Source organism: Mercenaria mercenaria, chromosome 17 (genome assembly GCF_021730395.1).
Source record: "Mercenaria mercenaria strain notata chromosome 17, MADL_Memer_1, whole genome shotgun sequence".
NCBI classification, from domain to species: Eukaryota; Metazoa; Mollusca; class Bivalvia; order Venerida; family Veneridae; genus Mercenaria; species Mercenaria mercenaria.
Window position 1 is genome coordinate 44,830,463 of NC_069377.1, and position 15,006 is coordinate 44,845,468.

The window sequence follows — 15,006 nt, forward strand, 5'->3', positions numbered from 1 at the left end:
TTTTGCTCCAATTTTAATAATTGGTCAGAATATTTCTTTCCATGAAATCATTAAGTCAAACATGTTTACACTGTTATGGTATGTTATGGTGTGTTTCTCAGGTGAGCGACCTAGGGCCATCTTGGCCCTTTTGTTTAGGTCTTCTCCCAAATTTGTTCAGGTGGGGGCACTTGGCCCCTTTTTGGGGCCACAAGAGATAAAAATAGAAATATCTGGAAAAGACTTCTTCTCATGAACTGCTAGATGGATCTCTAGCAAACATGGTCAGTAGCATCGTAAGGTCCTCTTCAAATGGAGGCACTTTGCCCCTGTTAAGGGCCACTGTAACTATTTGAAACAACTTCTCATGAACTGCAGAATGTATCTTCATCAAACATGATTTGTAGCATCAATATAAAGCCTTTTCTCAAATTTGTTCAAATTGGGGACATTTGGCCCTTGTAGGGGCCACTAGGTCTTAAACTAAATATAGCTTGTAACAATTTCTCCTTATGAATCATTGTATGAATCTTCATCAAACTTGGTCTGTAGCTAGAGTTTAAAATAGAAATACCTTTAACTACTTTTCATTAACTGCTTGATGGGTCTTCATCAAACCTTGTCTGGAGCATCATTATAAGGTCCATATGTTTGTTACAGTTGGAGCACTTTGTCCGTTTCAGGGGTTTTACTCGGGCCAGAAATATGGTCCTTCACTAAATGAAACATACACATAAAATTCTTATAAAAGTTTGTGTTGCAAACACCTTAAAATGCTTCACATAGAGTCATAAAACCATGTTTAGTGACATACGTGGAGGCACCTGTGTTATATGGACACATGTCTAGTTTACTTCTGAACCTTCTGGTCAGAGTTACACCAAACGTGCATGGTCAGTAGCATCCTGGCTTGGACCTCTATCAAGTTTATTCAAATGGTTCACGTCGGCCCCTTTTAGGAGCTCTGCTGGAGCTATGAATAGAAAAAAAAACATTTAGAGAACTTCTTCTCATGAACTTCTTATGAACAGCTGGATGGATCTGCATCTAACTTGGTCTGTAGCATCATTATACGGCCCTCTCGATCTTCAGTTGGTAAGGGGTAAGGGGAGGGGGGGGGGGGGCGGCGCCAGGCCCCATGTAAGGGCTGCTAGAGTTAAAAAATAGAAATTCTTTTATATGTCTTCTTCCCATGAAGTGCTTTATGGGTCTTCATCAGACCTTTTCTGGAGCATCATTATAAGGTCCTTTACCATATTTGTTCTATTGGGGGCACTTGGCCACTACAGTTAAAATAGCAATACCTTGGAATGATTTCTTCTCAGGATGGTTATGCGTTTTTGGTGCGTGACAGCAAAATATAGGAAATAACTTTTTATGAAATTTTTAAGACATTTTAAACTAGATCTTCTAGAGAATGTCGGGTAATACAGACAGTCGTCGGTTATCGACAAGTCATTAATGTTAATGCAACAGTCTTTAATATTTTATGTGACGTTTTTATGACATCAGAAGTTCTTTCTAAATGTCTGTGAGTCCAAGCGGAACTTCTGCGCGCTAGATCGTTTTACATTAAGATACAGTTCTTACTGATAGGACGTACCTCCCACAGCAATATTTGGAAGAGTTATCGCAAGTTAAATGTGGATAGTGTTCTCTCACTTGAAATTGCTTATTTTCGAGTTTGCACCACTAGGACAGATAAAAATGATGTCCTTGACAATTATGGAGGAAAATATTACCAAGATGTCAAGGATACAGGACAGAATGGTGTGTTAGAAAGTTCATAGTCTAGATTGTTTCCCTAACCTGTCGATATAGATCTTTTATGCTTCTTTCAGAACAGAATAGGGGCCTACATTGAGACTTTCTGAGTTTTCCTTATTCGATTGAGCGCTTGGTCACAGGTGCCCGTCCAGTCTTGGTGCCCGTATGGGTGCCGCCCCCTTAAAAAAGTTAAAAACCACTGTTTTAATCCTAAAACGAAAAAAAAACATTTAAAATATTTTTTTTCCTATATACTCTTACATGGAAAAGGTGCTCGTGTTGCCATACAGACATGGGGCCAATTACTTTGAAAAGAAATCGATTATTAATCGCTTATTAAGACATTTTTTAATAATCGATTATTAATTGATTAACAGACCAATTTCTGTTAATCGATTAAATTATTAATCAGTAACCCAAAGTAATCACGATTAACAAAGTATATTCATCTAAGCAGTCAACTAGAGTCAAATGGTTCTTCACGCATATATAGTTCAAATGTATTTGTTGCATTTGATCATCATGAGGCGTTGAAATATCTTATCACTCAGCCTGCGGCGTTCAGGTCGAAAAAACGTTACAGCAATACTGAACAGCCATTCAGCAGGGACAGAGGTGGCTGGTTAAACAAGGAATTTTCATGCTAGACATGCAAGTGTTGGATATTTGTCAGCATTGTCCTTCCAGTATTTGAACAGGTCAATGTCAACCCTTTCTGACATTAGGTATCCTGTAATTTCCTGCTCGATGGGATCACAACTACTAGACATATGATGTCTGAGGAAGATTAGTATACAAGAATTTACTTTGAATAGTGTTAACTAAACTTACCAAATCAAGGTCACAAGCTTAGAGCAATTATGAAATTCAGACTTTTTTATATTGAATAAATAGGGTGTCTTTTTCCCCATATTAACTTTATTAAATTTTAAATCTAAATTATTATATGGTGATTTAAAATTGTGCCCCCAGGCAAAGTCCAGGCAGATGTATGAAATTGGGTACACCTAAATTAGGTGATAATTGTTAACCAATATCCTGAAAGATTAATCTTCTAACCATACTTGTTAATTGCCACACATTTATGACATGTATCACCACAATGCTGTACATTATAAGGTAATGATCTGCCTCATATATGAATAAATAATCGCATATTAATCGTAAAATAATCATGATTACAGCCTATAATTTTCTTCATTAATCGATTAAATTATTAATCATTAATCAGAAAAACGTATGATTAATGATTATTATAGGGATAACGCATGTTTTTAGCTCACCTGAGTGCGAGTGTTGAAATTTCACATAACTAGGTGGAACACAGTTTTCAGCATCATTTATTTTTATTTTTTTACAAATGGCATTCATTTTCAAAGGGGGACAACTTTTTTAGAATATTTTCAGTACGGGACAGTACGGCAGAACATTTAATGGTCAGGTAAAATACTGGTAACGATGTTGTTCGTTTATAAAATATTTCTGTGTTTTGGTGATATACTCCTTAACCTTAAATAACTTAAATTTAAATTCAAAGACGCCAAGAACGGCATAGGTTTCCTACTTTCGTTTTGCAACAAAATGGCCGATCGTCACTGTTATTTTGCAAGTGTCTAGAGAAGTTGGCTTGTTTGAATTTAAATGTTAGTTATTTAAAGCTGTTGACTAGGCAGAATAAGATGTTTACAATTTTATAAATGCATGATATGTAAATGGCAGCAAGGTAGCCACTACTGTTACTGAACTGGACATTTTGGTTGTTCCACTGCGTGTCCTAGTAAACCTCCAAAGCGTTACGGCAACATAAGCACCTTTTCCATGTAAGAGTATAGGCTATAGGAAAACAAAACAGAAATATGTCCGGATGAGCAGATGAATATTTGGTTACGCACACCTGTTCAAGTGGTACGCATACAACCCGATGGTGCTGTACTTATAGAGATTATAGATGACGAACGCGTTGTCATTTCACTCAGTGTCACACATGACTCGGAGTGAAGAATTTTCAGTCTTAATTCCTCCAATCGGCGCCACTCTTACAAAGTCTCTCATTATGGCTGAAAATACCAAAATACCTTACCAAGCATTGATACATTATTCAGGCGGCATAAGGTCATACGAGGTCATAAAATCGTGCTTAATACGGTACGCCGAAAAAATGTTTTCAAAAAAAAAATGATTTCGTTTTAGGATTAAAACAGTGGTTTTTAACTTTTCTTGAGGGGGCGGCACCCATATGGGTAACAAGACTGGACAGGCACCTGTGCCCTAGGCTGATGATTTGTCAACAGATCCGTCATATTTACCCGATAGACACATTTTTAGACCACCGTCTTCAGATGGTGGGCTATTCAAATCACTCTGCGTCCGTGATTCTCGTTATCGCATCTCCTCTGGGGGGGGGGGGGGGGGGTTTTTGACCAAACTTTGTCAGAATGATATATTTGTACCCTATTTTACCCTTTTTGTGCCCCCCCCCCCCCCCCCCTGAAAATCAGACTAGTTCAACAATTTTTGAAAGAGTTATGGCCCTTTGTTTATTTTTACAAATGTACATAGATTTATATAGGGAAAAACTTTGAAACACTGTCCAAAACCACAGGGCCTAGGGCTTTGATATTTTGTATGTGGCATCATCTAGTGGTCCTCTGTTAAGATTGTTCAAATTATTCCCTTAGGGTCAAATATCACCCCGCCCTGGGGGTCACATGGTTTACATAGACTTATATAGGGAAAAACTTTGAAAATCTTCTTTTCAAAACCACAAAGCCTAGGGCTTTGATATTTGTTATGTAGCGTCATCTAGTGGTTCTCTACCAAGTTTGTTCAGGTTATCCCCCAGGGTCAAATATGGCCCCGCCCCGGGGGTCACATGGTTCATATAGACTTATGTAGGGAAAGACTTAAAATCTTGTACATAACCTGCACCATTCAAATTTGGACAACATCTATAGTTTTGAGTGGCAAGCTGAACCTTCACCTAGTGACCTACTTTTACATTTCTGTAGCTACAGCCTTCACATTTGGACCATATGCATAGGTTTGTGTACCGAAAAAAAACTTTGACCTTGACATTGACCTAGTGACCTACTTTCACATTTTTGAAGGTACAAACTTCGAAGACCACATGCATAGTTTTATGTATCGAAATGAACTTTGACTTTAGATTGACCTAGTGACCTACGTTCACATTTCTAAAGCTACATGCTTCAAATTTGGACTACTTGCATAGTTTTGTGTTCTGAATTGAAATTTGACCTCGATTTTTACCTAGTACTTACTTTCACATTTCTAAAGCTACAGCCTTCAAAATTTGAAGCACATGCATAGTTTTGTGTACCAAAATGAATTTTACCTTGAAATTGATCTAGTGATATATTTTCACATTTCTCAAGCTACAGTTTTCAAATGTAGACAACATGCATCGACAACATGCACAGTTTTGTGTACCGAAATGAACTTTGACCTTGATTTTGACCTTGAGCTAGTCTTGAAATTTGGAACATTCAAAAATAGCTTAATGGTGGGCGCCAAGATCACTCTTTGATCTCTTGTTCTCACTTAAACCACCGAAAGACACCATTTATGCCCTACCCGCTACATTATCAGATCTAGACTCTGATTTCAACTACTGTTGTAACTAAAACAGTAGGTCCATGATCTGGCTAGGTTTACAGACATGTAGATCCAACTGTATACGAAAACTAAACCCTGCTGCGAAACTTAAGTATATGGCCAAGGTGCTTGGGCACTTCTTATATATTCTCTTGAAAATTTGTTGCGTTTCGTCCGTTATTGTCTATAAACAGTTCTATTGTATACTAAGTTTAGAGCTAGTCTAGGTCTACTTGCTTCTTGTTAAAGTATATGGACTATCTGATGATGCAGATGAATAATTAATAACATTGAAAATTGGTTTCAACTAAGATTATCATAAGTAAACAATCAGTTATCCTACTCTTATGCTTAAGGTGTCGATAACTGCCGACATTGCTTTAATATTATAGGGATCGCTATTAAAAGCGCAACTGCTCCATTTTGTTCTATAAAATAACTTATTATACTATAAAGAACGGATGAGGGTCCCGCAGCCGAGTAGTTAAGGTCGCTGACTATGAATCACTTGCCCCTCACAGATGTTGGTTCGTGCCTCACTCGGGGCGTTGAATTATTCGTGTGAGGAAGCCATCCAGCTTGCTTACGGAAGGTCGATGGTTCTACTCGGGCGTTTGCAAGTGATGAAATAATGCACGGAGGGGTCTTCCTCAACCATCAGAGCGGGAAAGTCGCCATATGTCCTATAATAGTGTTCGTGTGGCGTTAAACCAAACAAAACAAACACTATTAAGAACGGAAAACAGCTATCAAGGTATTTTTTCCCTATTTATTTCATAACATATAGAATCAATCAATGAACGAATCGTTATTTGGTCAATTAGATGTATACAGCACGAGAGTCATCTGCCGGCATAGGTAAAATCAGCAGAGATACCAGTCCGTGTGCAAGAAAAAGTCAATGTGAATGTCTTCTTAATCTATACCTGAAACGACGTCAACGTCAGAATGTTATAAGATTCTAAACTGTTGTAGAGCTAGTAGATCTACCAAAAGTAGGACATGGCTTTGGTTCACGCCTACAACAATATAGATCTAGATATATATCTATGCGCGATAAAATAAGGTTATTATAACAGTTCCTTAATCAGCAATTTTGTAGTATTTGACTCGAGTGGATTCTGCCTGGGATCGGTTCACACTTGGCGCAAGCGCCTCTTGGGGTCCAGGCCTGTCAAAATCCATTCAACTTTTAGGCCTAAGCCGAATGTATCGTAGAACAAGGTTGGCATCCTGCTTTCATGGCCGTTTTGTTATATACATATACATAATATTTCTAGTGCTGTTTAGTTAAAACTGACAAAGAGCTATAGATATAGATCTAATATTATTTTAGTCTATTTAGACAAATGAGACTGTTCAAAAACTCGTTTGACACCGTGAAATATCGAGACGCTATCATGCCATTTCTGACGTCATATTTGACGTCGTGCAACTAAAGCAACCGTCGAATCACTATTTTGGAGCTGAATACAGTGTTTCTAGATATTGATAAAAAAAAATCGAGATCAAGTATTTATTTTTACATTACACATCTCTAGTTTTACAAGGAATAAGTGATTCGGATGTAGAGAGGCTGTCATTTGAATTTCGCCATACGATGTTGATTGTTAAAGATCACAGCGGATTGAACTGCCGTCTTTTTACAGTTACTACATTAGAACTGATAAAATAGTCCGTCTTTTGATAAGGATAAAACTGCATAAAATATGTTTGCATACTGCAACGTAAATTACACAAATGACATGCTTGCTACATTAAGCGAACTATTTCCAATATTGTTAAAAATATGCACAATCTGTTACACTTTGTACATCTTTTGTTGCTCCAGAGTTATTTAGTAATCGTCTGAAATGAAAAAAAGAATGAATGAGATTATTTACTTGTATGGCATATCTTAAAACAAATCGTACAACAACCGTATTGTAAACTTAAACAGTATATGACCAGCACAAGGGTGATCTTTTCCCTGTAATGCTCGCCTAAAAACTTGTTCAAGTCAGTTACTTAAGATTTCATGTAGAACCCTGGGGTGAAAATGCAATCAAAGGCCACGAGTCCTGTTTTACCTGAGCAATATGTTCCATTACTGACCTTGTCTTAAGATCATTTTGAGTACACATGTGCGTTTTAATCGACCTGGAGGGGCGGGGTTTTGTGACGGTCCACTGCACTATTGTGCAGGATACGTGGTATATCCGGCAGCCTGATTTCTTATTCAGTGGCCATCAACCTTCCGTTGTAACCAATGTAGCGTTGAATTTTAGTCGTTCGTTACGGAATTTAACAGATATATGGCCCTACCTATTTTGCTTGTATTTTGAGATTACCATTATTTGCATAAGTCAGAGATTAACTCCGCAAGCCAGGTCGAATAAAACGCACTGATACCATGAAAAAAGTTACGAGTGATTTACCACCAAGGCCATAAACTGTTGCTATTAGTCTAATTTTCTAATCTTGACTAACATTAAAGGTGAGGTCCAGTCACCTTAAGATTCAGTGAAAGTTCAATGAAATGAGCTCTATAATATAGAGGTCTCCTACCTTTGGAAAACTTTGTTAGTGTTCGCCCCTTGCGGTGGCAACAGTGTAAGGACGTTAAATGCTTCAGGGCATTTAGGAGCTAAGAAACAAAATGTATTTTTACTTAAATTTCAATAGTGACCCTGACCTACAAGCATGGATCATGTACCCGACAAATTGTCTCATCATGGGGAACATTTGTTTGCAGTACCACGATAATCCATAAATATACATGAAAGTTATCCAGCGGATACAATTTTACTTGACCTTCAACAGTGACCTTGACCTTTCACCGACAACCATGTATTGGAACATTTCTATGTAGAAATAGAAAACATCCTTCAATGCAATTAAAAGTTATGGAGCAGAAAACTTTATACTTGACCTTCAATGGAAACTTTGACCTCTGATTGACAAGACGTGGGTCACAAGCGACACATCACCTGGTTATGGGGAACATGTGTGTGAGTGTATATAAAGTGTTTTAAGGCATTTAGAAGATAAGGAACAAAAAATAAATTTACTTGTCCTTAAACAGTGACATTAACCTTTAACTGACAAGCATTGATCATGTGTTGACATATTGTCTCGTCATGGGGAACGTTTGTGTGTAAGATAATCCATCAATGCGTATAAACGATAAGGAGCGTGAACAATTTTTACTAGACCTTCAGTAGTGACATTGACCTATGACCTACAAGCATATGTCATGTATATGCATAATCTACATATTGCTCTCTATTCACATACCAAGTTTTAGGAACCTAGCTTAAACCATTTTTGAGTAATTGCAGAATCCTGATTTCCGGACTGAAAGAGGAACAGATGGACGGATGAACAGACATTTACGAACGGACCTTTAGTGGGTATTTCTTTTGTTATAAAGTACCCAAATAACAACAGGAAGTACCCAAAAAGCAGTACGGAATTTGCATCAGTACCCAACAATTGTTCCCTCGTTTGCTCGGACAGACAGACAGATGGACGGATGGACGGACAGAAGGCATTCCTATATAGTCCCCTTCGGTGTTCCACCAGTAGGGGACTAAAAAGTAGATTCCCAATGAACATTGAGCACAGATGTATTACCAGAGCCACACATCACAAAGTACACAAACTGCGGTGGAAAGCGTTGCTTAAAATATCGATCAACGTGTACACATTTAATATATACGAAAGCTCTAAAATGGATGGAGTAAGACGAGGATAGGAGAGACTGGAAAGGCTTAAAGAGGGAGAGGTGTAAGAGGTAAGGGAGCGGGTCGGGGAGAGAAGGGAAGTAACTCCACCAACAAGAAAGACAATATCTATAACATGAAACTGACAAAAAACAGTAATGTATACAAACGAAACCGTGGTTTAAACATGTTTGGGTTTTGCTAACCTTATCCTGTTTTCAACTAGTTAGACAAGGCAGTGTAAATAAAATAATTCCCTGTTGAATCAGCTCTAACATTAGTGATAAAGTACCAGATTGTCATAAAAACAACGTCATTCGAGGTATTAGTACACCAATATACCCAATTAACTTGTCTGAAGCCAGAGCCCCCAAAGCATAATATTATGTAGAAGAGCATCATAGAGTCTCCTACTAGAGTAGTCATGTAGATATTAAATCGAAATAATATATACCAGCGCCGTGTCTTAATACATTTAAACACGTAAACCTTAGATGTTTTAAAGCATGCTTCTGCTATAAATTATTTCTTGAATAAATACTGGACAGAACTGCATAATCACGCTTTTAATTTTTTACCAATACTTTAAAGAATAAATGATTTATAAGGAGGCATTCAACTTAATAAAATGAGTTTACCAGTTTTTGCCGGAGCTCCGGTTTCGCACGGGTGTCCCGCCTCCTTCTTTTCCCTGGACTTAGCGAGCTCTGCAGCCAGTTATACATGTCAGCAATCGCAGAATATTGCTCTGTCTGACAGTGAAATCCAAGGTTAAGGTTGCAGCTTCGTTTCCTGCAAAGATAATTTCATTTTACATGTCCTTGTTGATCGATAAATTTGTAATTTGAAGACTTTTAAATATGCTGTATGCTTTGTGGTACTAAATCGAATTGATTTCATCACAAAAGAAGTAATTAGAGATTCCTAAAGATATGGTCACGTAAATTCTGTTCATTGTTATATTGAGCTATGTATTTACAATGTTCAGAAGATATTATGTTTGTCTTTGAGAATAAAGCTGGCATTTACTACGTCATGTTGATCATTTTTACCACAGCCTTTACCAGGATCACTAAACCGTATACTAAAAGAACAGATATTGAGGAAATCGAGGAAAGACCATTTAATTCCAAGAAAACAGGTATGGAAATATATAATGTGTCCCTTTTATTCTTGTTCATTTAATGAGACAGAAAACCTATCGTTAAACGTGGGATCGAACGTTGGAATTGTCATCTTGAACCATTTAGAGCGCTCTAAATCGTCTTTTGTCTAAAAATGTTAAATCTGTGAATGTCGTGGGAGTATTAGTCTTCTTTTACCTAAAACTGTCCAGTCGGTGTATTTCAGGGGAGGAAAACTGTCTTCATGTGTCTAAAACTCTAAAAGTGTCGTCAGTGTATTTCAGGGGAGGAAACAATGACTTAATGTGTCTAAAAGCTCTAAAAGTGTCAAGTCGGTGCATTTCTGGGACGTAGGCAGACCTTATTTTGTCTTCTATATTAAGTGTCAAGTCGGTGTTTTTTCTTGGGAGTAAAAATGTCCTTTGCGTAAAAGTGTGAAGTCGGTGCATTTCCGGTTGTTACTCCCGACAATCGCACATGTCAGTTTTATAATTTCATTTCTTCGCTTCGCCTTTGTTATGCATATCGTATTATATGTCACCGCATTTTCCTGTACACATAAACAACAATTGGTTGTACCAAGAAATTAATGCTTAATTTAGCAATATTTCTGTTAACAAAATTCCCTTCGTATTACCAAGATGGCAATTTCCGCGCTTAATCAAAGTATCTTTGTGTCGGTTTTATTGTCAATTTATGGTACAGTAAAAATGCAATCACTCCCCATAAAGGGTTTTACATCCCGGAGAACAGAAACTCGTATTGAGATGACGTTAAAAATGGAGAAATTAGTGTAGACTTGATCAGACTCCTGGGAACTGCACGCCTAATGCAATTTCTCCTTTGTACTGTACGAGCGGATATTTGGGTTATTAGACCCTGTTTTGACAAGGGATGATTACATTTATTTACAGAATGATTTGTTAGGTCACATGTTCACGTTCTAAGTCGCCCGGTGTAATAGAGGTCTTGTATGATTTTGCAAATATCCGGAAACAAAACATTTCAATATGATGATATAAGTTGAGCTGGATTATTTCGTATGAAGAATTATTGCATAAATGCGTCTGTCTGACGTTTGGCTTGACTTATCATTTCTAAATCTATCCTACTTTTGGGGAAATTGCCTTTGCGTGGAAGATTTCGGTCCAGACATAATATCAAGTCATAGAGTAGTTTATATTTGATTAAGGATTGCGTTTTATATACAAGGTATTTCACATTGAAAGAAGCGTGTCTCCAGATCAGTGTTTTGTTATTCAACTCAGTTGTTTTGTACAGTAAAAAAGTAAAACCAAAGTAATCCAGTGGGTTTTATATTTTATCTGCTTACGAAAACAAACGTCTGGCCTGTAAACTATACAAAACACATATATCCCAGCAGACATACAACGTTGAATCAACGTTCAAACTTGGTTGTGACGTTTATTAACCTTGTTTCTCACATAAGCAACCATAGGAGATGTTCTGCTGCAATTTGTTTGATACCCGACGTTGAATCAACGTTGAATATTGGTTCTTGCAAGGTTAAAATAAAAAGGGTGCTTTGAAAATTGCTTCGAGATTAATACTGACCGGTCCAACTCGTACCGCCAGACATACACGTATGTCATTAAAATATACATCATTTATTGTTACATCTGTTACATCATGTGAAATGATACATTTTTTTTTACATCCCATAATTAAGTGCGTGTCTCTAGTTATTTTTTATAAGTGTAAATAACACTCATAATTACAGGCATGTTTTTCAACTTATTATTTTACTCTATTACAGTTTCTACCATTTCAAAAAGTAAGTCTCAAATATGGTCAAATTTTTAAGTTCTAAATAACACCCGTAAATAAACGTTAATTTGAACCTAGACAAAAGTGCGCAAAATAGTCTATATAAAATGACAAACTGCAGACAATATTTTTCTTCTATCGGTCACTTTACGTATTTAATAAAATCAAGTTATGGTTTTTCGAGGTAAATATTACAAGCACGATAGTGCATGGAAGCTTTTTATTCCAGCCGTCTCGGTATTACGACAACGAAAACGACCGAAGCCATCGAATCCCATTAAGGCAGTTTTTACCTTGCTTTCTGTGTGAGCGATTATAATAATTTAATTGTGATTGCTTTCGCAAGCTGAGAACCAGTGTCGTGTTCAGCTGCCGAAAGGAATTCCGTCTTGGCGACTTTTGAAACCTACTTCATTGACTTCTTTATAATTATGTTTTACCGTCTGTCGTCTTTACTATTTTCTTTTCTGATGAAGACGAATTTTGTACATTTTTTAACAACAACACGAACTTTTAAAAGTATCTAAATATGTCCAAAAACGTTTCCGAAATTCCACTCCATTTCTTTTTGTTTTTGAGCTACAGAAGAATATAGCCCGTTTATTAACAATTTACACACACATAATATATATAGATACATACTTCTGAATAAATCAATGAACAGAAACAAAACATTCAGATAAACACCGATACATTATTCAATATATCATGAATTTGGGCGTGTAAAGTATAATGTTTTGTTATTAGATAAAAGTCTAAAGACGACAGAAAGTTAGAAAATGAGTTGGAAAGAGATAATTAAAGGGGGAAAAAAGAAAATAAAATCCTCTCCAATGTCTGCATGAGTTCAGTGAAATATAAATACAGAGTGTAATTTGAACGAAAAGAAATCTGTATTTAGGTTACATTATACTAATTCATTCCCTTCTTAATTAAATCTGTAGAGCTCATTTTTCAATACATTTGAGCATAACAATATATGGCCAGTTAGTATAACATATCTTCTTACTCTTACCTTCCCCCCCCCCCCCCCCCCCCACAAAAATATATTCAAATGTTATTTACATATAAGAAACATAATCTGTTTTGAAAAATCAACATCCTATAAAATTTATTATTTAGCAATTACGCGTATGTAGACAATTTCCCAATGAATAAAATTCACAATAAAAGTGGTCTAGTTCTTTTCTCTATACAATAAGAAATAAAACTAAGTCAAAAATAAAATTAACGCATCCTTATATATGCCTCATAATTCCATATTTCATCAACTACATGGAACTACACTTTGGATTACTTCACATGTAACACTGAGAAGTCCTTTAGAAGACTTAATTTTTTGACGTGATCTAACCAAAGAAAAAAATCTGACTAGATTAAAACCTAGCAAAATCCATTACATTAAGATCAACAGATTCAAACTACATAAAACCTTTGGCTTATCAGAGGAGGGAAAACAAAACGAGATCAGCTTGATTTTAAAAGCGGAAAAAAATCTCAATAATAAGCCGTTTTAATAAAACAATAAATTCGCCTAAATTGCAATTGCAATGGCAAGCTGAGTACCAGCTATTGCAATTTATAAACCCAAAGAGACTCTTTCTTCATGAATGTTTCTATTCTGTGTAACTGTACGATGGAATACCAGTATTATGTACTTCACAGATCTTTCAGCCTCAGTTATGTTGAGCATTACAAACGGGCCGCTGATCCAACCTAGTTTGTGACCTTTAACGGGAGTGCTTGTATTCCCTTTGTGCCTATTGATCATTTATCTCCTGGTTTCCCAATCTTAAACATAATTCTTTTGCAATTCTGCTGATATTGCTTTACACATCTTTAATGTCATTGTTGTAACAGTTGGTAAGAAGGTACATGAAAGAGTTGACTTCAATATGAATTCAATGTTAAATCAACGTTGAAACAATTTTGAATCAACGTTATTTCAATATTGAAATCAACATTGAATAACAATTGAAATTGTAACGTTGCTTCAAATTAGGGTAGGTAGGTAGGTCGGATTTTTTTAGATATTTTTTATTCAGTGAGACTTTTCGGAAATTATTTTTGTGTCAAAAAATGAATACAAATAAGGGGGTGATGCCTTTAGACCATCAGTAAGTTGATTTCTAACATCACTGACCATGTTTAGGGCACAAAAAGTGCAGTTTTGCAACTAACTTAAAAAGTTGACAAAAATTGTCTCTAAGGCTATAAAATCATTTAGGGTCGGGCCAAAAATTTAGGGTAGGTGGGGATACCGGAAACAAACGACTTTTTTACGCCTTATGGATGACGGTATTTTTGTGACCTCTCATCACGTACGATCAGTATCCAGTCAGCTGTGAAACACTGTAGTGTAAACCAGAAAGGAAACTCGTACCATACATGATTAAAATTTTCATGTTTATTACCATTACCACCCTAGTTATCGGAATAACGAATTCATTTGCGTGCCCAGACACTTTAGTAAGGATCCCCACACCACCCGTGTCAAATGTCGGCCAATACTTTTCAGCATTTTCAAACGCATAATTGTGAACAGAGCATTGATAGAGCATTATTAGATATATAGAAACAGACAGTGTTCGCTCAATAAGTTATAATAAAGAGATTCAAATGAAAAATAGACTGTAGAAAGATTATACCAATGTCAATGCGGGGATTGGTTATGGTTTCATGGTTAGATATCCCTTACGTTCAGCACATTATCTTGAGTTAGGATAAAAATGAGATCAATGTTAGGCTTGCAAACGAGAACATAAGCCTCTAAGTCACTGTTTCTAAAAACTGAAAAAATACCAATTAATAAGAAAAGAGCCTTTTAGGCAAAGGTATTTTGCAGTTTGAAAAAATGGGCTCGAGTTAAGGTTGGTTAGAGGGTAGTCTAACTCATATGTAAATGTAAGATCTTCATTTAGAAATATAAACCTTTAGAATTGTCCTTTATATTTGTTAAGAAAGCAAATTTCATGAACGCATTTTAAATGGTACATTAAAATAAGTTTCACTAGGCTTCGGTTCTTAAT

General features: G+C 36.3%; 1 protein-coding gene across 2 annotated transcripts in view; it reads right to left on the reverse strand.

Annotated features, from left to right (window-relative positions):
• Nucleotides 1–6,863: 6,863 nt before the first annotated feature.
• LOC123537095 (uncharacterized) overlaps nt 6,864–15,006 on the reverse strand; it is a 46,176-nt gene continuing 38,033 nt past the window's right edge. For both annotated transcript variants that reach the window (XM_045320655.2, XM_045320656.2), the window contains exons 6-7: nt 9,704–9,857; nt 6,864–7,209 (exon numbers count right to left, since the gene is read on the reverse strand). In XM_045320655.2, the coding sequence (XP_045176590.2) occupies nt 7,195–7,209; nt 9,704–9,857 (169 nt within the window). In that variant the 3' untranslated portion in view covers nt 6,864–7,194. The remainder of the gene's footprint in view (nt 7,210–9,703; nt 9,858–15,006) is intronic.